The 27,743-nt window shown below is 48.3% G+C and overlaps 1 protein-coding gene across 1 annotated transcript; it reads left to right on the forward strand.

Moving 5' to 3' along the window:
* On the forward strand, window positions 1–27,661 carry LOC141730624 (uncharacterized). The gene is made up of 4 exons (XM_074549771.1): window positions 1–3,319; window positions 26,566–26,996; window positions 27,302–27,366; window positions 27,476–27,661. Exons 1-4 carry the CDS (start codon window positions 1,371–1,373, stop codon window positions 27,659–27,661), a joined length of 2,631 nt encoding a protein of 876 aa, XP_074405872.1. The 5' UTR covers window positions 1–1,370.
* The last annotated feature ends 82 nt before the right edge of the window (window positions 27,662–27,743 follow it).

Consider the following 27,743-nt stretch of genomic DNA (forward strand, 5'->3'; position numbering starts at 1 on the left):
GAAAAAAAGGAAAGGAAAAGAGTATTTGTTAAAAGGGTGTATGTTTTTCCTTAATGTTGTTGTTTTGTTTGAATTTTTAAAAGCATTGTTGCTTTGTTTGAATTTTTAAACTACGCCTGGGAACGTATCCAGCCAGGTCCGGGACCTTGTCCAATTTTTCCCTTTCTCTGATAAGGTTTTGAGGAGATATATTTGTGCTACACCTTTGTTTAACTGTTATGTTGTTTGCAAGAATCTCGTAAAGGATTTGGTATTTTGTGTTAACTGTAACCTTTTTGTGTGTAAGAATTTATTGTGATATCATCTGCAAACTGTACCTTGGTTTACAGCTGTTTTACGGGTGTGTAATAGCCCGAAGTTGACCAGTATGGGTACTATAGGTTTGCCAGCGACATCTCGGGGCAAAGCGGTGTACTTTGATAGACCGGAAAGGTAGGACGGTTTGGATTAAAGTGTGTGGGTGTGGATGAGAGTGGATGAGACGCGATTGGAAATTGTGTGTATGAAGTGTTAAAATAAATTGACATACAGTGTTTGCGAGAAAGAGATTAAACCGAAAACGCAGACACAGAAAATAGCCATGGGAGGTCAACAGAGCAAGGACGTAAATATGAAAACCCCCTTAGGATGTATCTTAAAGCACTGGAAAGACTTGGGAAAAATTCGGGGGGTGCCCCATTAAAATCAGGGATCGATGAGAAGATAAGCAGCCCTCAGGGACTAGATAGTCCACAGGGGTCGAGAAGCTACATGGATGCTGACAGCCCACCCAGACTAGAAGTCGAAGGGGAGGAAGGCAGTCCGTCAGGAGCGGAGAGCCGAAGGGAGACACGTAGCCTGCCCGAACTCAGTCCATATGAAGATAACCACACACCCAGAAGTGGAGGCATCTGTAGAATGGAAACCAGCACACCAAGGACTGGGGACAAAAGTAACTCACTGGGAAGTGACGTCTCTAAATTGAGATATAGTGAGAAGAATGATGAGACGTGAAAGGGAGGCAGAGAACAGCTCACAGAAACTGAATATAGTAATTCAGATAGAGGATAGGAGAAGTTGAGGAGAAGAAAAAGGAAGACGGGAAGATAGCTCGAGTAGTGGCTGTAGCAGTGGCAGCTCAGAAGACAGGTTACTCGGAACCTGGAACTAGGGGAAGAGGTAGAGGCAACCCAATAGGAGGGAGGGGGAGGTTCCAACCCCACCCAACTAGAGTAGGGCCAAATCAGTGTGCTTACTGCCTAGAAATGGGACACTGGAAGCAAGAATGCCCCCGACTAAGGGAAAGGCTGATGGCCACTACTACTACCACACATCAGGATAGTGAATGAGGGGGACCGGTGGGCCGTACCCTAGCAGACCCACTGGTTAAAATGGAGCTAGGGGAAGGTAAAAAGGAATTGAACTTTTTGTTTGACACGGGAGCAACCTTTTCGGTTTTAAATCACGAATTGGTACCTAAAAGTGATGAATTTGTACAAGTTGTGGGAGCAACAGGCCAACCAGAAAAAGCTTACTTTTTGAAACCTATTAAATACAAAATTGGGAAACAAATGGGAATTCACCAGTTCCTGTATTTACCAAATTCACCAAAACCCTTATTGGGGAGAGACCTATTGGAAAACTTGGGAGCCGTAATAAAGTTCAACAAAGACAAATTGGAATTTCAAGTAAATGAGGAACAACTGATTACAGCTATAAGCCTAACAATCAGTTGTGTGGAACCCAAACCTGAGAGTCAAAAGATCTTTGCTTTTGAGTGGGAGTCTGTAGATAGAGGGAGAAAGACCCAACTCACCTGGACGGTATTACCCCAAGGATGGGCCAATTCCCCCACGATTTTTGGGAACCCGTTAGCCAAAGAATTAGATAAGTGGGAAAGGCCGCTGGGAGATGGTACCCTTTTGCAGTACATAGACGACCTCCTAATAGCAACGGTGACAGAGGAAGAATGCATTGAATGGACCATTTCCTTGCTAAATTTCCTGGGTTTAAGCGGATATCGAGTCTCTCAACAGAAAGCACAGCTGGTGCAAAAGGAAGTGGTGTACCTGGGATACGAAGTCTCCAGAGGACAGCGATCCCTAGGAGCAGCCAGGAAAGAGGCCATCTGCCAGATGCCCAAACCAGAGACGGTGAGAGACCTGCGCGCCTTTCTGGGGATGACAGGTTGGTGCCGGCTATGGATCTACCAGTATGGGATACTCGCTAAACCATTGTATGATTTGCTAAAAGAAACCAAGAATGTCCTAGTTTGGACTCCCGAGGCAGAAGGGGCCTTTAAGAGGCTGAAGCGGGAGCTGATGAGAGCACCAGCCTTAGGTCTCCCAGATGTGTCAAAACCATTCTGGCTATTTTCCCATGAGCGGCAAGGGATGGCCCTAGGAGTACTAGCACAGCAGTTGGGACCATACAAGAGAGCTGTGGCCTACTTCTCCAAGCGATTGGATGAAGTAAGTCAAGGATGGCCAGGCTGTCTGAGGGCAGTGGCCGCAGTGATAATTAACATTGAAGAGGCCAGGAAGTTTACGCTGGGCCAAAAGGTGACTGTGTTAGTATCCCACACTGTGTCAGCTGTGCTGGAACAGAAAGGCAACCATTGGTTGTCGCCTTCCAGATTTTTAAAGTACCAGGCCATCCTGGCTGAATCAGATGATGTAACCATTCAGGTAACTAATATTGTGAACCCAGCTTCATTCTTAGAAGGAAGAGTTCCAGCAGAACCCATCGAACATGACTGCCTGGAAACAATTGAAGCCGTCTACTCCAGTCGCCCAGATCTCAAGGAAGAGCCGTTCGAAGACGCGGACAACTGGTTTTCAGATGGCAGCAGCTTCGTGAGGCAAGGAGTAAGAATGGCTGGCTATGCAGTCACCACTACAGAGAGGGTAATTGAGTCAAACCCCCTGCCTGCAGGGACTTCATCTCAAAAAGCAGAGCTGATAGCCCTGACCCGAGCCCTGGAATTAGCAGAGAACATGCAAATTAATATATGGACAGACTCTAAATATGCCTTTTCTGTCGTACATGCTCATGGAGCCATCTGGAAAGAAAGAGGACTGTTGACTACACAAAGAAAAACAGTCAAACATGCAGAAGAGGTTCTGCGACTGCTGGAGGCGGTCCAACTCCCAACACAGGTGGCCATAATGCATTGCAAGGGGCACTTGAAAGGCAATACTATTCCAGAAATAGGGAACAGGAAGGCAGATACAGAAGCTAAATTGGCGGCCATAAGAAATAGGGAAGCGGAAATAGCGGCCCTAATACCAGGGGAGCTGGATATCAATATCCAGCCAGATTACCAGGAATCAGATCATAGGTGGATTCAAAGAAATAAGGGCAAAATACTAGAAAATGGTTGGGGTCGATTAGAAACAGGACAGTTAGTGATACCAGGAAACGTGATGTGGCAGTTTGTGAAGGCAGAACATGAAAAGGCCCATTGGGGCCTAGATTCGCTTTACCAATATTTGCAGACCAGAATAGCAGGACCAAAATTATTTACTACTATAAAACACGTTACGTCCCAGTGTGAACGGTGTCTGAGGAACAACCCAAACACAGGAACCAAAGTACACCTAGGAGCTATAAACCGAGGTAAATTCCCAGGTGAGATATGGCAAATTGATTTTTCTGAACTCCCAAGAAAAGGGGGGTTTCGGTACCTGTTGGTATTAACTGACACATTTTCTGGGTGGCCTGAAGCATTCCCCTGTAGGACAAATAAGGAAAGAGAGGTAACTAGAGTACTGTTGAATGAAATTATTCCACGGTTTGGGGTACCGAAGAGCATTTCTTCGGATAGAGGTACACATTTCTGTGCAAATGTAGTGAAAGCAATAAGCAAAGCATTACAAATCAATTGGCAATTGCACACGCCCTACCGTCCACAGGCCAGTGGGCAAGTGGAAAAGATGAATCATCTTATCAAACAGCAAATTGCTAAAATATGCCAAGAGACTAATTTGCAGTGGTATCAAGCTTTGCCTATTGCTCTGCTGAGATTAAGAGTCAAGCCAAGATCGAAGGAAAAGTTAAGTCCTTTTGAAATTCTATATGGTAGACCTTATGCTATGCAAGCTGTAAATGGAGATGTCATAGACCAGATTGGCAATCAATACATTTACGATTATGTAATTGCGGTGGGGAAACAGTTTGATAAGAATGCTGCTGTGATGATAGAGCACCAACCTAAGCAACCGGATTGCAAATTGCATCCGTTTAACCCCGGTGATTGGGTGTATGTTAAGAATCTTTTAGGAAAACCCCTACAAGAAAAGTGGGAGGGACCTTTCCAAGTGCTGCTGACTACCTTCACCGCGGTTCGGATCAAGGAACGACCTACGTGGATCCACTATTCACGGGTCAAGAGAGCTCCGGAAAACAAACAAGAGGAGATTAAACCTGCCCTAGATGTACAGACTTCTGAGACTTCTGAGTCAGCTGTCTCCGCAGGATCACGTGAGAATCCAACATAAACTAACATTGACTTTGCCAAAACCTTTATCTCTCATAGCAGAATTTAATGCCGAAGCTAGAGCTGCATTGCGTAGCACACCAATACAGTGGACAGGGTGGGTTGAAACATATAGTCAACAAGGACCTGACCCACAGGACCCTATTCACGATCAGCCGTGTTTTGGGTGTGGGGAAAGAAATTGTGAGGGACTAATTGGATTTCTTTGTGGAGGTTGCGATAGAAAATTTTGGAACGTACAAAGTCGTTTACTGGACCTCCAATGTTATGAGTGTAGCTGCAAAGAAGCAAGGGAAAATGACGCCTATTTGGCCTTAGAGAAATTCGCCAATAGGCCCATTTTAGAGGCTAGGGAATTGTTTGAAGCTCCCGAACAAATTGTATTAGGGTGGTGCCATTGGAGAGTACACCGCTGGTTACAATATTGTTTGAAACTTAGTCGTTCTAAGGTTTTATCGACCCGTTGCTATTCTTCTGTCCCACGACATCCACTAACAAGTGACCAAATAGGACCCTTTAAAAAACAAAGAGATTTAGACACTGAACTAGAAAAGGTTATTTTACGAGTAAAACAAATTCACATCAAGCAACGAGAACGCCAAAAGAAACAAAATTGACAGCCAGACATTATGACCCCGACTCCACCCCAAACCTTTACAACTCTGATCATTGGACTCTCGATAAGTATAGCTCTTCCCCAAGACTCTTCCCCAATAGACCCATGGTCTCATGCACATCAGTGTATCCACCCGGAATTAGGAATGAGCGGACCCTATTTCGAGGTTTATGCCTTACGTAACAATCAGCCATATGCAAGGGAAGTATGGGATCAGCCCTCCATGATAGCATACAAGGGAGACCAAATCCAAATTGGGTGTCGAGAGCTTGACCCAGCAGGAGAAAGAGAAGGAAAAACAAGGCGGCTGGTATTAACAATTCAACCCTTGATGCCAGCCTCTAAACAAAATCTAATTACCTTTAGTCTAGTGAAAATGGGCAAGCCTATTGCCTGGACTCAACAAAAGGGCCCAATTTCATGTCAGTGGAGCGACTTCAGGGAAGATCCACCTGGGTCACAACCCCGAAACTCGGTGATTTATAGAGAAGATTCACTTGGGGAGCTACACCCTCAAAACATAACCTATGACCCTCACCCCTTCTCCATTCTCCGGGAGAAATTGTAGCATCTAGTGGTCCTGAGGGAGGAAAAGCACTGTGTGAGATGGCATTTAGATTGGATCAGTCAATGACGTTCACATGTGAAAGGGAGTTGAAAACACTGGGACAGGGTTTTAGCTCCCTCGGGCGTGCTCTCGGGCGTGCTGTCGAATATAAGATACAATTACCAGGAGACGTGATCCCATTGTATCCAGATCTAGACTTGCCTCAAGAAACCACCCTACCAGTAGAGTGTAAAGCAGTACACAACCTAACCTTTATAGGGCCTCAGGTGATAAGAAAATCTAACGAACTAAAATTATTGTTAGACCCCACTTATTCCCTGAAAAAGGTGCAAATGAACATTCACACCGATATTACTTATTTGCAAAAGGATTGCCGACCATTTATACAGCAAAGCCTTAAGGGATGGAATGCATGGCTAGCGACAAGGTCTCATCACAGAAAAACAAAAAGAGATCTAAGTGGGTGGATTGGCACCGGATTTGGCATAGTAAACACAATAGATCAAGAGGTATTAGTAAACAAATTAAGTACCGTCACATCGAGCTTAGGAAAGCTTAAGGTGCCTCTCAGTACATCCATGCTTACATTAGCTGAAACACAATCGCTAGTGGTGAAATTACTAACCATGGTAGCAAACCATACTGCAGAGGATTTTGTAAAGCTCACTGACTACACAGGGGAACTCAGCAGAGACGTTGCACTCGCTATCCAATGCTCTCAGACGCAACAATGGGTACAATCAGTAGCGGCAGGAATAATGAGAGAAGGAACGTCAGGTATATTACCTCAAGAAATAAGGGAAACAATATTAAAGGACAATCACACTACACAATTTGAGAGGGACCACCAGGCTTGGTGGCAACTAGTGAACTTCACCTATGAGCCTCAACAAGAACACATTGAAGCTTATGTCCTCACCATTAGTGCGGCAGAAGAAAGAGCTATTTTTCCCATCCTCACTCTAGGGACAACACACCAAGAAGTCGTTGTTAGGCCAATAAACCATAACGTCTGGGCCAGTTATGATTACACCAAAAATAGGTGGCAATCGGTTAGCACAGAAGCGTGCATCCCTAGAGGACAATTAGGCTATGTTTGCGAAAATGCTGTGGTAGAAGCCGAAGATTTATGCTTAGATGCTGAAAATAGTGTATGTACCTTAGAAATGCTTCCACATGATAGAACCCAATCACAAGTTTACTATATAGGAAATGGGTGTGCTTGCGTAAGGACAGCTTGTGACAACGTCACTATAGATAATTGCCTAGAAGAGACTAACAATACTAACTTTTGTGTATGCAACTTTACCAAGATCATAGGTTGTGATTTTCATTACACTGTCCCAATAACTACCCAACAGCTAATTAACGCAAATTTCAACCTATATCAAGAGATACCGAAATTACAAATAGGGATGGACGTCAAAATTCTCAAAGCAATGCTTGCACACCCTGAAGTAAAGAAACTGGTGCAAAAGGTGAATCAAACAACTAGACGAACGGTATGGCAGGTAGAACACAATTCAGAAAAGATAAAGAATGTCCTGACCGAAGTAGAACAAGTAGGCCAGCATCACTGGTGGGACATCTTTACAGGATACTCCCCAACAGCTACACAGGTCTTCCATTACCTGGTGCACCCAATGCTAGTAGTAATTGTAGCTTTGTTATTACTAACTCTTACAAACATTTGTTTGTGGTGGAGATTAAGGGGCATAATGAAGAGGACCCAAATGATTTGGGCAATGGTACGAGCCTATCAGCGTCCTGTAGGACCAGAACTTGACGAAAGAATTCGTAAGTTACAAGAAAAAGGGGGGAAATGAAGCCCTAAAGCAGATAGCCTTCCAGAAGTAATGGGTTAAAACATGGAATGAGAAGCATGTAAAGAAGGGCCTAGCACTAGAACACACGGAGAAAGCACAGCACTAGGAAAACAGAGCAATAAATTAGATAAAAGGTAGAGCATCATGACAGGAGAAGAGGTAGGTATAGGAGAAACTAATAAGCTAAGCAGGTTTAGAGCCAGCAATGTCAAAACGACCCTAAGGGTTTTGCCAAGCCACGGGATCTAAGCCAAGTACACCGGGAATTGACCAAATTAGGAAAAGAGTTCAAAAGTTTAAAGAGGAAGACTCATCGGAAAGACCCCGTCTATGATGAAGGCAACAGGAACGACCACCTGAAAATTCCCCAAAAGAGATGTCTCCACCTACGCTCCGCCCACGCTCCGCCTACACCACGCCCCATATGAATATGCATGATTATGTATCTGATCTGATGTAATCCTATACCCAAAATTGTATATAAGGCTTGCTTTTGCTATGTGAACTCAGAAATCCATTTTGTGATTTCTCCGACGCGTCGCTAATAAAAATACCTCCTGCTTAATTGACTTAAGCTGAGTCTGATTAGGCAGTCACTCTGCCTGTTTGGGGCAAAATTTGGCATCACAATGTTACAGGAAGACAGGGCCTCTGTTCCCTTAGATAAGAAAATTAACATAGGAATGCAGCCCCCTAAACCACATGCCAGTAATTTTCCATTTTCCCTGTAAGTTTCCATTCCCTACTAACCATAGATGGTAAAGACAGACCCTCGCCTGACGTAGAAGCCCCTAAGACTATAAAACCCCACGAGAAGAGATAATAAAGGCCTTTGATCATCCACCACGTTGGTGTCAGCGTGTTTCTTAGGCCCGAGTGGCCCTGGAGAATGGGTCGCCGTGCTGTCTCTTGAAACCAGGTCGCCAGCCTTGTATCAGAAGCCAACAGCTTGCTGCAAAACACTCTTTTTCTCCTCTTCCCCAATGCCCTATGGACACTTGCAGCCAAAATAAAAAGCTCCTGCCCCTCTGTGTGATGTGATAATACAGCTTTTATATTTCCATGCTGGGATGAAAGAAAGCTGTGCTGTGGGTCAGGAGAGGCCAGGACCCACTTGGCCTTCCTGCAGGCCAAGGTGGTGCCAGCAGACATCCTGCTGCTTTTTTGGGGAATATGTGAGGTGGATTGGAGGGGGTGACAGAGAGGCCGAGATCATAGAGTGGAAACTCAGCTCCAGAGAGGCAGTGCAGACTTTCCCTGCTGAATGCCTGCTGGGGCTGGCAAAGAAGGAAAATGCCCCAATAACAGCCCCATGCAACTGTGTCTCAGGGACAGGTACAGGCAGGTGACAACAAACAGCAGCATGGCCCGATCCCACAGCTTCTAGGAGGCAGTGACAGAGGGGCCTCATGTGCCAGAGATTTCAGAAAGGCTGTCTTTTCAAATGGCCACTCTGAAACCCCTCTCTTTGCCTCTTTGATTTGTGGATGCTTTTGACAGCCACAGCATCCTGCGGCAACGTGTTCCACGATTTCATTAAGCACTCCTTGAAAAGAACCTCCCATTGTTCAACTGAGCTGCCAGCGTGATCATTTCAGAGGGTGCTGCCTTGGTGAAGAGAAAAATCAATCTTCTGCCTTCCAGGGAGCTGAAGGAGAAGGGACTCTTCACCATCCAACACCTGTCTGGGTCCCATTCAGAGGTCCTGCTTTGTAGACTTGGTGAGGTTTGCTTGGCAGTTACCAGTGAGGTGAGAACATTGTTCTGAATTGTCCCCCATACTTCATACACAGTGTGTAGAGTAGGTATGTGCTTGTTCATCTCCATGTGTGCTCAGGGTTTTCCTTCATTTCTGCCTGAGATTTCTAGTGTCTGTCAGCTATCTGTATGATCTGTGGGTGCATGCAGCTGTATTTACTGGCAGGTGAGGTATCTGACTCTCATCTTTGAGTGTGGTGCCTTCATAATGCAATGTGCAAATGCAGAAACTGAGACACTAATGACATTATTTGCCAGAGTCCCAATCTCTTCCCAAGTTGTAATTCAACACTGCAAATTATTCTGTAGACCTGAGCCTGTGTTTTCTGTTTCCTGGCTGAGTGCTTCAACTGTTGGTGTTGCTTTTTTCAACAGGAGCACCTGATTCTTTTATCTTTATCACTTGTGCCTTCATGATTTGAAAGCAGCCCTTGCTTTAATTTTCTAGTAAAAGGGCCTAAAATCAAAGCTGTGGACATTTTAGAAGGGTTAAGTAGAACACTGAATGAAATTTTTTTTTTAGGCCTGCAGTGAGCAGGTCTCAGGCCAGAAATTGGTGCCAGAGTAAGTGCCTTTCTGTGCTTGTACTCTCCTGCTCTTCCTGTACTTGTATGTTCCTCTGGACACAGTGGGATGTGTTGTCATTTCCTGGGATTTCTGTTGAAGGCAACTGGTTTTCTTTCCAAGGTGATTCCTATGTTTCCCCTCATGGCTTCCCCAGGTGACCAACCTCCGTTCCAAGGTGTCCTACTCTGCCACTGTCACTCTGGGAGAGCTCTCTGTGACCTTGAAGAAGGACATGGACTCTGAGGTGGATGAGGTTGCTCGAGTCCTTCTCCAGATGGTGTCCAGCTCCCCAAAATTTGTTCAGAAAGCAGCCAGTCAGAGCCTGGGGATCATGGTGGAGAATGTGACTCCTGCATGTGCAATGACTGCTCTCATGGACATGGGAGTCAAGCAGGTTCTTCTTCTTTTAGTGATATTCTTCATCTTCATGTGTGTGGGAGGAAGAAGGGATGAGACAGAGAATGGGATACAGGAGGGAAGGGTCCTGTATCCTGCATCTTCTGTGAACTCAGTGACTTGATTCTCTGACCAACCTCACTTCTTTCCTCTTGTCACCTATTTCTGCCCTCCTGCAGCCTATTAGTTCTCAGAATCACAGAACTGTAGAATATGGGGAGTTGGATGGGCCCATCAGGACCATTGAGTCCAGCTCCTGGCCTTGCCCAGAACAGCCCAAGGGTCACACCAAGTGCCTGAGATTGTTGTCCAAATGCTTCTTCAGCCCTGTCAGGCTTGGTGCTGTGACCACTGCCCTGGGGAGCCTGTTCCAGTGCCCAGCCACCCTCTGGGTGAAAAACCCTTTTTCCTGATACCCAAACTAAAGCTCCTCTGACTCAGCTTCCTGCTGCTTCCTGGAATTCTCCCAGTCTGTCAGATTTTCGTAGATGTGGTGATCAGTGGGGAAGGGAAAGTGCCTGCAAAGACCGAGGATAGAGCCTTGTGCTTTTGTGGGCAGAGGGACAATTGCAATTGCAGGTGTGAGCAGTTTGGTATTTCACAGCTCTAACCACAGAGGCCCTGGGAAAACCATGTCTCCTCATGATGCCATTAACTTGAGAAATGAGGAGGGTCCTTGCTGGGGCATGGAGCACATGGGGGACAATCTGCTGGGTGTGGCACAGCCTGCACAGCAGGTGCAGCTCCTTCCAAAGGAGTCTTGTATGTCTGTCCTGGTCTTAGAGCTCTACTTTCTATTCAGACTGATGTTTCTTGTTAGCCTTGAGATGATGAATCACTTTACAGGCACCTTCACAGGCTGACTGCCATAGGACAGTTGAAGCAAATGCTGCCTTAATGTTGGTGCTGGGCCTGATAGTTCCCAAGAGACTCTCTAGAACAGGACAGCCTGGCTAAACTGCCTCCCACCCTTTCCTCAGCTTTGCAATAGGGTAAAACATTCAGATGGATCCGTTGCCAAGCCCCACAGAAGAAAGAGGTTGCATTGCTGGATATTCTGAAACTTCACAGCCTACAATGCGTTTCCCTTGCATTTGTTGTTTTCCAAAGGTCTGCAGACTTGGGGCTAAATGGGTGGAAAGAGCCTCGGTCCTGCTGCAGCTCTGTGTAGTGGGTGCCCTCTGAGGGGTCAGCATGAATTGTCCTTAATTTCTAAATTATTCATATGTCATCTATTTCTTTAATCTTTCTCAGAGTAAATACTGTGAAAGAAACTGAGTATCAGACAGTGCAGGGAGACTGAATTCTCCCTCTTCCGTGCAGGCAGGCCTTGTGTGCAATGGTACCTTTGTGTTTAGCAGAGGCCAGAGCCTTCTGCAGGTGTCTGAAGGCGCAGGGAGAGCCCAGGCTCCTTCCCCCACCAAGGGCAGGGAGCAGCTCTGGCCAAGGCCGGCGCTGCTGCTGCTCCTTGTCCCTGTGCCCAGGGTTTGCTCTCTCCTCCCCAGCAGCCGCCCCGCCCCGGTGCGCGAGTGTGCGGCCCAACTGCTCCTGTCCCTGATGGAGAGAATTGGAGTCACCCAGCTCGCAGGCACCCCAGGGCTGAGAGGCGGCCACACGTGGCAGGGAAGCTTGCTCAGGACTGCCACAAGGACACAAGGTAATGATCTTCATTTCACCTCCCAAAACAGGAAAACCGTTTTGTGTCTGGCTATAAAGGCGAAACCACACAAGAGTGGAAACTAAAGGGAATATGAAGTTACCTCACGGTGTGAATAAGGGTCATAGAATCATGGAATATGCTGAGTTGGAAGGGACCCATCAGGGTCATCGAGTCCATCTCCTGGTGATGTGCAGTGACCCCAAGAGTCACTCCATGTGCTCGAGAGCATTGTCCAAAGTCTTCTTGAGCTCTGTCAGCCTTGGCACTGTGACCACTGCTCTGGGTTGCCTGGGCAAATGGCTGTACTGGGAAACCTGAGGTTGGCCAGCAAAAAGGAACATTCCCAACTTTTTCCTGTGGCTTGAAGGATTCTTTACTGAGATCAAAAGTGCTCAGATCACCCAGTCCAACAGTTTTGTTTGCCCTTAGGTGCACAACACAAAGCCAAAGTGGTGGCTAATGTTCATCACTGAAGGATCCCAAACATCCATTTCTCATTAACTTCAGACTATCCTAGAAATATTTCAGGGCTCTTTAGCCAACATATTCAGTCTTTCTAAACTTGTTCTGAAGATTTCTAGAATGCTGTTATCTTTGGCTCAGTGAGCTCCACATTTCTTCTTGAAAAAACTGTGGTTTCCTAGTGGCAAAATCAACCCAAACTGCCAAAATTCCCTTCCTTTGGTGATGAAATTCCCGTTAATAGCTGCCAAGAACACCAGAGCAACTAGTTGCCCCTCTGCATACACATAGTATAGAATAATCAAGAGGATGCATGAGGTGTTTTGTCTTGGCTTCCCTGCCAGTTAAAGAAAGGCAAATTACTGTGCAATGGCAGCAAGACATGTAATAGGCTCTGACAACAAAGCAGATGTGTTTTGCTTGGTCCCTGGGATCCTCTGATGCCACAGAAGCACACCCCCAGTTTCAGAGTGAAATGGTATTTTTCTGTTGCCCCACATTCTCCTCTTGCCCCTTGTGTTCAGCTGACAGCACTGTGCTGTGTCAAGTGAGGTAAATCTCCCTCTTTGCTGAGTAGGTAATGCCTTCTCATGCAGGGATTGCCCCTGATGAGTTTAAGGTATCAGCCTCTTCTGTTAACACTCTTCCTGTGTTTGTTCACTTTTCTTTCACTTCCTTCCTTCCTTCCTTCCTGCCTTCCTTCCTTAGGCATTATGGACAGGAGATGGTGAAGATGTTGCTCAATCATCAACAATTTAAAATGCTTTTGGAACAATCTCTTTCCCCCCGTGACCTGGAAGATATTCTGACAAGAATTAAGAAGAAAGTAAGTGATTGGCAGGAGAAATGTCTCCTTTGTGCAAGTATTGCCACTGCTAATATGAGATCAAACATACCCAATCTGTCTTTAGCTCATTCCTCTTCTGCTGAATCATTTTGCTCCTGGGAATCAGCTGTTAATCCTCAGCCTGTTCATCTGCAGGCCACAAAGGAACTGATATTATTAGGGAAAAAGTGGAGTTTTGAATATTTTCAAAATCAGTCACAAAGAGGAAAGGGAAAGTGGAGAAAATGGGTTTACATTTAAGCGTAAGCCCCCACCAGCTCTCCCTACTCTGCCCCCAGTAAAGCAATTAAGTGAGAATTGTGCTTCTGAAGATAACAGAGTCTTTGCAAAGGACACTGGAAGTAGTAGTGTCCAAGAAAATTCCCAAATTTACAAAAGATGTCCAAGTCAATCCTAGTTACTACAGTGACTGTCTGTCTTTTGGGAATACTGCCCTGCTTTCCTTTAGCTCCTTTCCTAAGCCTGTAGCAGTAAAGTTAATTCAGTGTGTCTTGGCACTCTGTCCTGGCTGTTTGGGACACGCTGGTCCCTCTTACCCAGACAAATGTAATTCAGGTCCAGGCTTCAGGACAAGTTATTTCAGTCCAGCTGTATTTGTCTGGCAGGTGCCTATTGCTGCTGTTCATCAGATGATGGCAGAACTTTCTGCTGGTGTAACTGCTGCTCTCTCCTACTCCCAGTTTGGTGAAGTGAAGGGAATCCAGGCCCTGAAAACATGGCAATTGTTCTCTAGACCAAAAATGGGTTTGCATAGGGAAGAGAAGTATCAGGCTGGGTTGGTTTAAATCCAGTTGCTTTTTTTAACAATACTTCTATACACTCCATCTTGTCACAGCTCTGGCTACTCATTTCCATCCTTGTTCCTTTTCCTCTTGGTAAAGACAGTGCTCACCCTTTTTGGGGGTCTTTTTTTCTCTTTGGAAAAGGAGGAAAACAGCTAAGGACTCATCTCTGCCTTCTCCTCCCAGTAGCTGCTTTTTCCCTTTTTCCATGGAAATGTGCCTGATAATGAGGCTGTCAAGGGACTGAACCTGCTCTAAATGAGAGCTGTACAGCACATTACATTTCAGAAGTCCACCTGTTACTTAGAGAAATGATCTGGATCCTGGAAGAGTTGATCAGAGCCCTGCACTTCTCCAGACACTGGCTCTGAGACAAACAAAAGAAAACTTAGATCTCCTCCAGCCATAGTTTTGGCAAAATCATAACTGCCCTCAGTACTTGAGGGAACCGTATAGAAAACCAGGCATTGTAAACATCTGCTTCCATTCAAAGCAAAGGTACTCTTTAGCATTAATAAATGGAATTGATTTAATGATTTATAGATGGAGAGAAATACCATAGGAACTATTCAGTCCCCAGCCAAACCTCTTAAAAACAGAAGAAAATATTTCAACCAACATGAGGTTGCACCACCATTCCAGTGAGTGGCCCACAGGAAAACAGTGAAATTGTGCAATCGAGTGCTGACCTGACAGAAAGGATCACTTTCATCTTTGACATTGCTGACTGCTACAGCCACTCTTCAAACAAGGACATTTGAATCCAGCTTTCACGTTGCTTGCTCTCTTCACAGATTTTTGAATATTTTGTCCTGAGAATATCTGACAGCCACAAGAAGGTGAAGCAGAGGGCACTGGATGTGCTGGCTGAAATCACAGGAGCCCTGAAAGATGCCTTGAACCTGGTGATCATTGGTTTGGTGGAGGGAATAACAAAGAACCTGAACTCAAAGGATCCCAGGTTTTGTGGGGCAGCTGTGAAAGCACTGGAAGAATCCATTGCTCATTTGGGTAAGGCTGAGCCCTGGCAGGGACTCTCCTCAGCTTTGTCTCTGTCTCTCCTGCACAAGAGAGTGCTGAGTGCCTTGACAGCTGCTCTTGTCTGTGGAACACTGCAGCTGACACCCACCAGAGGCTGTGCAGGTGCCGTCCTTATGCACCATCCCCAACAGGCTGGAATGGGATCAGCATTTCCCAACAGTCCCAGGAGCCCTTGGCTCTGTGCTGCTTGTGTGAAGAGCAAGTCCTGGACTGCAGCTCTGCTACAGTTCAGAGGCAAAGGGGGTTTGGAGTTTGCTTGGGCCCCGTCTGACTTCCCAAATGAACAGCTTTGCTGTTGGCATGAAGGGACACTGACCCATCAGAGCTTCTGCAAGGCTCTACATGAGAGGCATTAGCTGCCTATTTCCCACTTTTCTTCTTTGTCTTCTATTTTCAAAGGGGAACTTGTGATTCACCAAGTTTATTTCTTTAGAACAAACAGGTATAAACCCAGCTGCCAATGATGCCTTGTTCCAGATGTTGTTTTGCATGGGGCAAGATGGCCACAGCAATTAACTACATAGGCAAGGACTGCTCTAAATTCCTATGCCACACAGATTTATGTCATCTCTGAGAATGCTGCACTGGGGAAATATGCCTGAAAAAAGGAGTGTTGAAGAGGCAGGTCTTCAAGAGGAGTTTCCACTTTCTCCTCTCCAGCTGCTCTGTGAACTCAGGAACTGCCTGACTCAGTGCCTTTCTGTGACCCAAGTATGGGGCTCTTCCTTTGTGCTCTGGGATGCAAAACCTTTTCACTGCTTCCATGTGACTGAACTCTCGAGGTCCCTGATGTGAAATGTTTTAACACAGCTCCTGCTACAGCAGACAAGTTTGGATTTACAACTGTGAGAGGAGAGCTGTTCTTTCTGAATTTAAAACCCTACCAAGCAGGCTATAAGGAAAGCAGAAAAGGATCCAAAAATCCACAGAAATGTACTTGATTTTTTAAAATGGGATTGGCCCTGCCCTATTCCTCCCCACTGTCCTTACTCCTATGACCTGAGAAAAGTGAGCAGAAACGTGTGTTTCCCTTGTAGATAAAGTGTCACTGCTGAAAGAGTTCAGCTACCAATGGAATCAGCTGAGTGGCCAAGCCCTGCTGGATGTCACCGAGCGTGTCACAGGTATGGCCTCCCCTTCTGAGCCCAGAGCTCTTCCCAGGGAGCATTTACAGGGAATGCCTGTGAGCAGACAGCAGAGCAGCTCCTCCAAACCAGGAGTGCTGAGCTTGTCCCTGCTGCCCCATGGCCAAGGCAGGTGGGTTTGGCAGGTTTTCCCTGGCTGCTGCAGAGCTGGGCAGCATCTGAGATGGGGGCAGCGCTCGGCCTGGGGCTGAGCTCTCACTGGGGCATCTCAGAACCACCTCCAGCAAAGGGAGGGCTAAAAATGCCCCAGCTGGCTCCTCTCTGGAGAGCTCAGGGACATGTGTGATCTTTGAGGGGAAATGGTGGCAAATGCTGTTTCAGGGCATCAGTTTCTTTTGTCCTCACAGAATTCTTGGTTTTCCCTTGGAAAGTTTTGAGGCTGAACCGTGCAGAGCCTGGGGGTCATAGCTTAGGGCAGAACTCAACAGAGGTATCAGAGGCACGGGTTTAGTGCAAGGCAGCCTCTGGGGCACAGGGACAGAAGCAGAGTGCTGAGGCTCCCTGCCTGTGCTGTCACAGTGGCCTTGGACTGAGCCTTTCAGGGTGTGCAAACTGTGTCTGCCTGGGCCAGCGCTGTCCAAAATGCTACAAATGCAGCTGATAATTGATTCCTCAGAGGAGCTTGCTATGTCAGCAATAGCCAAGGAATGGAAAAAGGATAATCTCAATATATAGCAGAGAAGATGATTGATAGCCTTGCTTTAACTGGGGCTAAATCCACTGCTAATTATGCCTATATCTTTGAATGTAAGGTTTAATACACTTTGTGTCTTCATTAGGAATCTGAAAAGGGCATGTTCAGCAATTGGGAATTTTAAAGGCCCCTAAAGAGCATTTGAATAAAGTAGATCTCCAGCAATATGGAATTTAGTTTAGCAGCTCTTTTGATCTCTTTTTCAAATAAAGGAATTAACCATAAATTAGGACTACTTTAGAAAAAGCAGATGTTCTCTCTTAGATTTAGTAGGAACCGAGAGCTGTTCCTCACGTTCAGTAGTCACCGATGTCTTTAATTGCATTTAAACTCAAATGAATTCTCATTTTAAAATGGGTACCATAACCCTTTCCTGCTTAGCAGAATTGGTTTTGGGTACTTGCAGGACCTCTTTCAATGTTGATGTCTGCTGGTCGATTAACAGCATAGAGAAAATGAAGTCTCTTCCACCACAGATTATTAAATTGCTGCTAAAGAACATTTTGTCTGATCAGAAAATAAGAATGGTCTCCAGAGCATTTCAGGTTATCATCTCTGAGCCAAATCTGCCTGTTGCAAGGAGCCTGTTGCCAGTAAACATTTGTTCGTGTTTGATACAGTTCAGTTCAGAAAATGAGCAGAGAGATTTCAGAGACAGTATGAGAAAACACTCGTGTTTTGGTTACATTTCAGTCCCATGGGTAGCATTTTTCTTTCTCTATGCCCCTATTTGAGTGGACCTTATAAGAAAAAATGCCATTAACATTGGGAGGGGAAGTGGCAATAAAATGTGGAGATGCCCAAATGCCAAGGCAATGGGGTCTGGGTAATTCTCTCAGACACCCTGAGTTTTGAAACAGCTCTTTGTTGGAAGCCCCAAAAGCATTCTGCCAAAGACACCAGCTGTTCACTGATGTTTCTCATCCAGCTGTCAGGCAGCAGCCATCTCTGGTGGGCTGGAGTTTTGAAGTGTGTTCTAATCCGGCCCTTTGCTGTGTGCCACTGAGCACAGGGCAGAGCCAGATCAGACATTTGGCACTTGGCATCAAAGTTACAAAAATGGAATCATCTCTTTTATTAGAAATCTCTCCATTTCCTCTCTATGTGCATTTCCAAATCTTCAGTGTGGGTTTAGACAACTTCTTAATGGAAATCAAAGGCAATTGGACATTTCATTCATTGTTCATGCAGAAAGAGATTGTGAAATAATTTAGTAAAGGTAGGAAGTCTGCCCCAGGGACAAGGCTCTGGTTGGAGCAATTAGTGCTGAGGGGTTGGTGGTTCTGTTTCCAGGATGCTCAGCTGCTTTGCCCGTTTCTGGACCAAGGGGCTCTGGGTGCTATTTTGCTGCTCTTGGCCAGAGAGGCTGGCAAGAAGCAGAAGCAGAGGCAGATCCCTGTTTGCAGTGAGGCTGGTGGGTAAGGAGCTGTGTCTCTGTCCCGGCAGTGCTTGTGCAGGGGGTTCATGCCAGGAGCCCTGAAGTCGCCCAGCGCGATGCCCTGCCCGTGCTCTGGTCCTGCCTGGGGAACAAGGCGCTGCCTGTGCAGAGCGCCAACGTCCGCACCGTGGCCACCAAGCTCGCCTCTGCCCTCTGCAAGGTGATGGGCACCCAGCTGAAGGAATGTGCTGCCAGCAAGCCTCCACATGTGTGGGAAAACCTCTCCAAAATGCTGGGCTGGTGAAGGCGAGATGTTCTCCAGAAAGCTGAGGAAGTGCTGAGTTGGACACCTCTGGATTTGCCTTTTGAGCTGTACCAAAAATGACAAAATCCTAAGGAAGGTTGTGCATCTGCCCCTGCTCTCTCCATTGCCCTTCCTACTCATGGCATGGGGGGCCTGAAGCAGCTCCAGATGGAGGACAAGGTGAAGGCAATCATGGCTCAGCCTCACACAGAGGTGAGGGGGGAGCTGGGCCAATCTCTGCTGGCAGGAAGGGTCTTGTGGCAGCCCAGAGAGGCTGTGCACATTGCCAGGGAACAGCTGTGCCCTGCATGTGCCCCTGCAATGAGCTGTGCTGCTGCCAGTGCCCCTGGAGCTGTGGGGCTGCTGAGCTGTGGGGCAGGCAGAGGAGCAGGAGGGTGCATGTGCAGCTGAGCCATTCCTGGGGAGCAAAGGGCTCTGGGCTCCCTGCTGTCCCAGGGCAGCCCAGAGGCCAGGCTGTGCCTGTGCCAGCTCTGGGCAAGTGGCTCAGGGTTTGCCCTGGCCTGCCTCAGTGTCTGCCAGCAGGAGCATGTTTCCCTGTGCAGCTGTATGGACATTTCCAGGAAATGCGTCCCAGGAAATATGGAGCTTCAGCTGCTTTAGGTTTGCATTGTGGCCTCTGTTAAACTTTGTGTCTCCATTTTGCAGATCTGACTGGTTACAGTCTTACCGAGAAGTTTTCTCTGGACACTTCCAATGTTCCCTCACCCACGAAGTCCTCGCCTCCCCTCCAGAAGAGCTCTCTCTTTCCTCCAAGCTCAGGAAGAAGCTGCCGCCTGTATGGAGAGTGTTTGAAGAATATGATTGATGTGTTAGGCTTCATAGTTACAGCTGTACATATATTCAGATCTTTAGATGTAGTTTTTAATTAATGTCTTTTGATTCTGTCTTTAAGTTTTGATGACATATTTTTAATTGTATATATTTTATTTTGGTGATGAAAAAAGTAAATAAATAAACAAAATTGAAAAAACCAAAAGGAGAATGTGAGACCAGGACCTGCTAGCCTAGAGATTATGGGAGTGCAGCTCACTCATTGTGCCAGTGTCTCACCACATCCTTTCCTCATTGGGCCTCTCCTCTTCCTCTTTGGCCATGTTTTCTTTGTGTCATTTGTGCCATTCTTTGTTACTTGGCATTACAACAGGGTCACCACTGACATGTTTGAGGGACAATGGATCCAAAAGATCCTGTCTAGTCAAAGGTTTTCTACCTAGGTGTGTTCTGTGCTCACCAAAGGCATGAGCAAAGAAACCAAGAGAATTGTGCCCAAATCCCAAAGCTTTGCTCCTTTGCAATCTCCCACAGATCTGGCTCACAGGTGTCTTCAATCACAATTCCATAGGTAAGAAGAGGTCATGTATTTCACTGGGAAATGATGCACTGCTTTGGCAAAGTCACCTGTATGTATATTTACCCAGGACAGCAGTGCAGCTGTGTTGTTTGCACCTTGTTTGCAGAAGGATGAGTGCACTGGGAGGCCAAGAACAAGTGACAAGGGTTCCTCAAATCTTCACTGCAGCCTGGGGACCAGTGCTTGCCAGTGGAATGAATTCCTGCACAGCTGGAAGAAGCAATTCTGGATTCAGCTTCAGCTGTTGGTAGGCTGCATGATCATTGACAATGCTGCCCTTCCAGAAATTATTCTGCAGTTTCCTTTCATAGTCATTTGAAGCTTTTAAACTTCACATTTCAATTTGCTTTGCCTTAGGGTAAAAGACTTCTGGGCCCAGTGCAAACTGTCACCTTTTGACAGCAAAATCCTCTTCGTTGCCAGCTTCTGATGTTACACAATGTCACCTGGCTGCCTGTGTTTGCTTAGCTCTGGGTCTAGTCCCGGCCTAGTAAAGCCCAGGCAGGGTGGCACGTTGCAGGGAAAACTGGTCCATGAGCTTATCGGGTTGCCATCAGCAGCAGAGTGAATGTGCTTTTTGGGGATTTCTCTGGAGACAAAATTAGGGACCTACTCCATGCTACAATATTCTCTTAGATCTTTCTAAAATATCCTAGAAAATGCTGTAAAACGTCACATTTCCTTGCACAGCACTATTGGAAGAGGGGCATTTTTGTCCCTCCTCAAAGTCATTGCTGTTGCACATGAGAAACATGAACATCCACCAACAGGAATGATGCATGGTCCTCCTGCTGCTGCTTCAGAGCTCTGGGAAGGACAGACCTGGGTATTACCAATATGAGCACTTAATTAGCATCTCATGCTCCTCCAAGCTATCCAGATCCCAGGGATTCTTGTTTCCAAGCAGCCACTGCACCATCTCTAGGGAAGAACAGGAAATGGGAAACAGCGACTGCCAGCCTTGCAGGGGTGTGGGGGAAAACCTGAAGTGTCTGCATCAAAAGATGAGTGGGAAGAGTGTAATTGCCAAAGCAAACACTTCGTTAGGATAGCAGGAGCAGTTCTTTACTGCATGCTTGCATGAAGATCATTTCGAATCTCCTTTTTGTCTCATGCAGAAAAGGAGCTCTTAATAATACCACACTACTTAAACCAGATTGGGATGTAGCTCTGTAGTGGTTCACAATGAAGCAGACTGCCTGCTGTGTCACTGCCAGCCCTGGTCAGCCTGCGAGGGACTGTAGTGTATCCCATGCCTGTTTTACCTCCAAGCAAAGCTTGGTTTTCCTCATTAGTGTGGAGTAAATAGAAGAGTAATAAAATGGACAATTAAACTGGCCACTTTGGAGGATATGCTCATGCTTTTGCATGTCAGTCCTCTACCTCATGCTCCCAAGGCTTGTTATTCATCATGAAATATTTAAAAAAAAAAACCTCAGCTCTCATGTTACATCTGAATAAAATTGCACAAAATCATCAAGAATTCTGCTGTCAGGAACAAGACAAGAGCCTTCCGACACTTGCTTGCAGCTGTCCTGGATTGCTGCAGCCCTTTGTGCAAAGCTGCTGCAGACAGAGTGTTTGGAGTTGGTCTGGGCCTTTATGAAAGATCTGTGGAGCAGTGTGCAGGGCTCTCCTGGCAGGAAACTGTTTGTCCAAGCCCAGGGACATGGTGCCGGCAGGAGCGGAGCGGCCCCGCTCTCAGCCCGAGAGTCTGTGAGCTGAGCCACGCCGGGGAGAAAAGGCAGCGAGGGGCTCCAGCCCAGCTGCTTCACTGCCCTGCCCGCTCCATGGAGCTCTGCCATGGGAGAAAGCCGACGCCGGACGAGCCCCCGAGCTTCCATCAGCTGCTGGAACTGCTCCGTGACAGCTCCTGTTCTTCCGAGAGAGACCCCAGCGCCTTCTTGGAACGCGTGTCATGGGGGGATTCTGTTTGTTAATAAACTGTTGGGGGTTTTCCACTTTCATCTATCAGTAATAATTTCCTATTGCTGGAAAGGGATTGTTGGAACACTTTAGAGGAGACGGCTTATTGCACAATATCCTGTTTGAAGTTGTCTCAAACTGTGTGAGAGAGATGGCGTCACACAGGAGCATCCCCAAGGCTGCTGAGGGGAAGGCACAGAGGAAGACAAACCCAGTATTTCTGAGGGAACTCCTTGACACCAAACCAACCTGAGTTGTCAAACAGCAGACCTGATGTTTCGAGACATGGGCCAAAGGGGAAACCTTTCAGTGTGTTTGGTCCAGGCTGGGTTATGCTCGAGGCAAAGCTGTGTCAGTGTGTTGGATAATACTCTTTTCTCGACCTAGAGATGGGGCAACTGAGAGGTGTTTTAAAAACTTGTATTCCATTTTCAGTCTCAGGAGAAGGGTGAGACAATACAGATGTTATAATTCATGCCATCACAATCAGAAGCTAACTACTTCATAATTATAATTCACTATAAGCATATCTTGGTCTATCAGCCTTTTGCCATGCCATGTTGTAGATGCCTTAAAGCCAATTATTTAAAACTACCCCTTGATGGTGCAACTACAATGCATCTTTCATAGCTCTGTTTTTCCAAAGTCTTATTTGCAAGACCATCTTTTGAAACTTTTTTCCAGCTCCATTTCTCTTTCAACAATATCTGTCCTATTCCATGGAAATTTTTAAGGTAGCATTTCTTGTCTCAAAATTTATATACAGATTCATACTTTGTGGGCCTTCTATTAGGCTCTAAAAACTTTCTACAAATCCATTTCCCACATCAGTGCACTTGGCTCCTTCTCTCCTCATTGTGCCAGGCAAGCACAGAAGCCCAGAGCTCCTGCAGAACCCATCACAGCACTCAGTGGGAGCAAACTTGTGTCCAGTCCTCACCTGGAGCTGTGGTGCCCAGCATTCCACCACATTGGAATGAGGAACTGTTCCTGCTCTTTCAGACGGAGCTAAGGAGCTTTGGCCTTCAGATCAATTGTCTGCAGGCTCCTGCAGTGCCTCCTGCAGCTCCCTTGCCAGAGGCACCCCAGGTCAGGGGGGCACATCTGGGCTGCTGTGTCTGGCTCTGAGGCTCCCTGTTCTGGGCAGTGAGGAGGAGCTGCAGAGGCTCAGCAGGACTGACAGGATGGGCTTTGGGGCTGGCAGGAGAAGCTGAGGGGCCTGGGCTGCTGGAGCTTCTGAAGAGGAGGCCCAGGGCTCATCGTGCAACTGCTCCATGGGTGGTTTCAGAGAGTCCCAGAATCAGCACAGGTGGAACAGGCCATGGAGATCATCAAGTCCAACCTGTGCCCTGGCACTGCCTTGTCTCCCCTGAGCCTCCTTTTCTCCAGGATAAACAACCCCAGCTCTCTCAGCCCCTCCTCAAAGCTCTTGTGTTCCAGATCCCCCCCCAGCCTTGTTGCCCTTCTCTGGACACACTCCAGCCCCTCCATGTCCTTCCTAAATTGGCAGGCCAGAATTGGACACAGCACTCAAGGTGCTGCCCAAGCAGTGCTGAGCACAGGGGAAGAATCCCTGTCCTGCTCCTGCTGGCCACACCATTCCTGATCCAGGCCAGGACCCAGTGGCCTGCTTGGCCAGCTGGGCAAACTGCTGGCTCATGTCCAGCCTGATGTCCATCAGTCCCTGCAGGTCCCTTTCTGCCTGGCTGCTCTCCAGCCACTCTGGCACCTTATTGAGGGAGGGAGGCACAGAGGGAACGGGTCCAGATCCAGTCCTTCCTGAAATGTGGTGTTTGCTGGCACTGCCAATTCTCAGATCTTGATATTTCCATATTCTGGCACAGCCCAAGTGCAGCAATTTGCTGGCAAAGAAAGTCAAAACCAAGCAAAGACCTGGTCCCTACAGCAACCCGATCTCAGGTTTGCTGACACCGCCAGTGCCCAGATCGGGAATGCCTGCACAGCCTCATTCCAGCAATTTGCTAGCACTGGAAAATTAGCATTTGGAAATTTCTCAGTGCCAGCACAACCCAAATGCAAAAATTTTCTGGCAAAGAAAGCCAGAACCCAGCAGCTTCCCAGTGCTGCCACCAGCACCACCCAGGTCTGGTGTTTGCTGCGCAAGTGCCCAGATCTGGAAATTTCCCAGTGCTGGCACAGCCAAGTCCAGCAATTTGCTGGCACAGAAAGCCAAAACTCGGCAATTTCCTGATACCAATACAGGTGACCAGACCTGGTGTTTGCTGCCACTGCCAGTGCTCACATCTGGATATTTCCCTGTTCTGGCAGAGCCAAGTCCAGCAATTTTCTGGTCAAGAAAGCCACAATCTGGCAATTCCCTGCTACCGCCATTGGCAATGCCAAGATCCAGTGTTTGCTGGCACCACCAGTGCCCAGATGCGGGAATTTCCTGGTGCCAGCACAGCCTGAGTCTGGTAATTTTCTAGCAAAGAAAGACAAAACCTTGCAAATACCTGGTACCTACAGCAACCCAATCTTTTGTTTGCTGACACCACAAGTGTCCAGATCCAGAATTGTTCAGGTTCCCACACAGCATAATTCCTGCATTATGCTGGCACTGAAAGTTAACATTTGGCAATTTCCTGGTGCTGGCACATTCCCCACCCAGATCTGATGTGTGCTGGCACTGCCAGTGCCCACATCTGGCAACTTCCCTCTTCTGGCACCACCCATGTCCAGAATTTGCTGGCAAAGAAAGCTAAAACCTGGCAATTTCCCCTTGCCAGCACTGCCTATTCTGGAGTTTGCTGGCAGCAGGATCCCAGGAAAGAAGGAAGGAAAGAAGGAAAGAAAAGAGGAAGGCATCCAGATGCAGTCCTTCCTGGAGCCTGAAATGGGCTGTTTGCTGACAATGCCAGTGCCCTGATCTGGAAATTTCCCTATTCTGGCGCAGCAATTTGCTGGCACAGAAATCCAAAACCCATGGCATCTTCCCGCTACTGGGTCTGGTAACGCCCCCACATCTTGTGTTTCATGTAATCAGAACCCAGATTTGGAAATTTCTCAGTGCCAGCAGAGCAGATCTGGCAGATTTCTATCGCTGGCAATGACACCACCCAGATCTGGTGTTTGCTGGCAGTGCCAGCGCCCAGATCTGAAAACTTCCTGGTGCTGGCACAGACCAAACCTAGTGATTTCCTGGCACAGAAAGCCAAAATTTGGAAATTTCCAGGTTCGGGCACCAGCATTATCCAGATCTTGTGTTTGCTGGCAATGCCAGTGCCCAGATTTGGAAATTTCCCGGTGCCTTCACAGCCCAGGCCTAACAATTTATTTTAGCTAGCTGGGCAGAGAAGTTCCTTGGACTGTGACTTTCTTTTTTCTTGGAACTGTTTAAACCTGCTCTGGACTGAAAACCCAGACAAACACCTGCAGCTCACGCCTGTGGCCCCCCGAGCTCTGGGACGCTGCATTCCAGCACCAGAGGGACTTAGAAGAGACAGAGTGAGCCAACTAGAACCCACAAAAAGGACTTTCTGAATTTGTCATCTCTTCAGCACTGTCAGAGGTTTTATTTAATATTATTCATTTTTCATGCTTCTGAATACTTTACTTGTTAAAAAAACTGGGATTTTTTTCACTTTTCTCAAGAGAAGTCTTTCCCTGAACTAGTAGGGGGAGGGGCCGCTTGAACTTGCTTTCTAGACGGACCCCTTTTGGAGGTTTCCTCCCCAAATTTGTCCTAAGCCAGCACAAACAGTCATCATGAAAATTTCACCAGTGGCATAATTTCCTGGTGGCAAATCTTGTGACAGAAGCTTGACCTTGTTCTCCATGAGAGATTTTTGGGAAGAGCAGACAGGAGAAGATTCCTGGAAAACTGAAACAGGTTTCCGGAAGGGAAACGAAAATGAAAGAAACAATCCAAGATGTTTTCCTCTATTTATTTCTATGCTCCCCTTTTCCATGTTGCACTGCTTCTCCATCCCAGTAATTCCAGATGCACCTCACCTCTAGGATTGATGACTTAGTGATTTTTAGTTACTCTAAAATACCATGAGCCACACAGAGTTTTCCTTCCCCTGTTTTTACAGGAAAGCAACACTGGAGATGTAAGTGCAGTGCTGGGCTCAGGTAGGAATCCTACCCCAAGGAAAAGTGGCCCGACAGTGTTTGACCCTCAGCAAGGTCGCTGTGCCAGTGTGCAGGAGTCAGGGCTCTGCATCTGCGCTCAGCGCTGCAAAGTTCCCGTGTTTGGACAGACGGAGGGGCTGTCCCCGGGGTGCGCGGGGCTCGAACGTGGGGCTCGTGGGGCGAGCGGGGAACGGACACGGGGACCAACGGCCCCGGTGCCTCAGTTGCAGCAGCGGCAGCGGCGGCAGCAGCAGCGGCGGCAGCGGTGGCAGCAGCAGCGGCGACAGCAGCAGCAGCAGACAGATAGTTTTAATCACTCTTTCTATTTCTCTTTTTCTTTCTCTTTTTCTTTCTCTCCTTCTCCCTTTCCCGCGGTCGGGCACCCTTCTCTCGGGGTCCCTTGCCCGGCGTCCCTCCCCTCTCCCCGCCTCCCTCTCCCCTGCCGGGACGGGCCATGCCCCCGGCCCGCCCCCGGCCCCGGGCGGGGCTGTCCCGTGCCCGGCCCCGGCCGTCCCGCCGCGGTCTCGCCTCCGCCCGGCTCTGGCCGTACTGGCGGTGGCGCTGCTGGGCGGGCGTCAGTGCCTGGTGCGAGGGCGGCATCGCCGCCCTTCGGCTCCGCCTGGCCCGAGCCCGGCCCCGGCCCCGAGGCAGGGTCCAGTCCCGACCCCGGCCCCGGCTCCTCCCGGGACCCGCGGAGGACACACGCGGCGCGGCCGCTCCCGCCGCCTCCGCTGCGCTTTCCCCGGTTCGAGCTCCGCCGCGCGGCATCGCGGCCTCCGGCCCTGAGCCTCCCGTGCCGCGTTCCAAGGAGCGAACGCGTGGGCATGGCCGGCCCGGGGCGGGTGAGGGGCGCTCGGGGGCCGTTGCTGGCCCCGGGCCGAACGCTGACTGCCGCGTCCCGCCCGCAGGGAAGGCGCAGGAGGCCCTGCAGGAGCGACACCGGCTGCGTTCGGTGCTGGGGAGCCAGAGAGCCTCGCGAGTGCCCAAGCTGGCCACTGTGGAGGAGGAGGAGGAAAAAGGCCCTGGAGCTGCTCCAGCAGAGGAGAATGAAGAGGCGGTGCCGTTCCATCCACCGCAGGAGGGTGAGTGGCAGAGCTGGGCTGCAGGACTGGAGCCTGCAGCCAACTTGGCCGCATCCCATCCCATCCCATCCCATCCCATCCCATCCCATCCCATCCCATCCCATCCCATCCCATCCCATCCCATCCCATCCCATCCCATTCCCACGGACAGGATGGAAGAGGGGCCGAGCAGACACCCCACAGGGGCCGTGCTCCATCCCCTGGGCCATGCCGGGGCTCTCCCTGCCTGGGCAGCGCAGGGCTGGGCTGTATTCTCCGGCCTCTCCCGCAGCCCCTCAGCTCTGGCTGCGCTCGCTCTTTGCCAGATGCAGCCCTGGAGCGCACACAGGAGCAGGAGTGCAGACGTGGCCACTTCCGCAGCACAGCGCAGGTACCTGCAGCCACCCCCACCTGGGCTGGGCCTGCTGTCCCTGCTCAGCCCAGCACCGTGTGTGCAGCACTCCATGCAACATCCCCGGCTTCTTGGCCTTCTCCTACAGCTCGTTTGCGACTTTATCCGGAGCATTCAGCAGGAAGAGACCAGCACCATGGGCACTGGGCTCAGAGCTCACTCAGAGCTCCTCAGACATGAGACCAGTGCTGCCCTGCTGGATTTGCTCCTGGAGAAGGGTGTTGCCAGGCCAGAACAAGTAAGCAGCTGGGGCCAGGCTTCAATTCCCCCATGAGTCCCGTGCCTTCTCCAGCCACACCTGGTGGTCCCTGGGAGCCTTTGAGGCCATGGCAGTGCGCTGGGAAGGGAAGGACCTC

This window comes from Zonotrichia albicollis, chromosome 11 (genome assembly GCF_047830755.1).
Source record: "Zonotrichia albicollis isolate bZonAlb1 chromosome 11, bZonAlb1.hap1, whole genome shotgun sequence".
NCBI classification, from domain to species: Eukaryota; Metazoa; Chordata; class Aves; order Passeriformes; family Passerellidae; genus Zonotrichia; species Zonotrichia albicollis.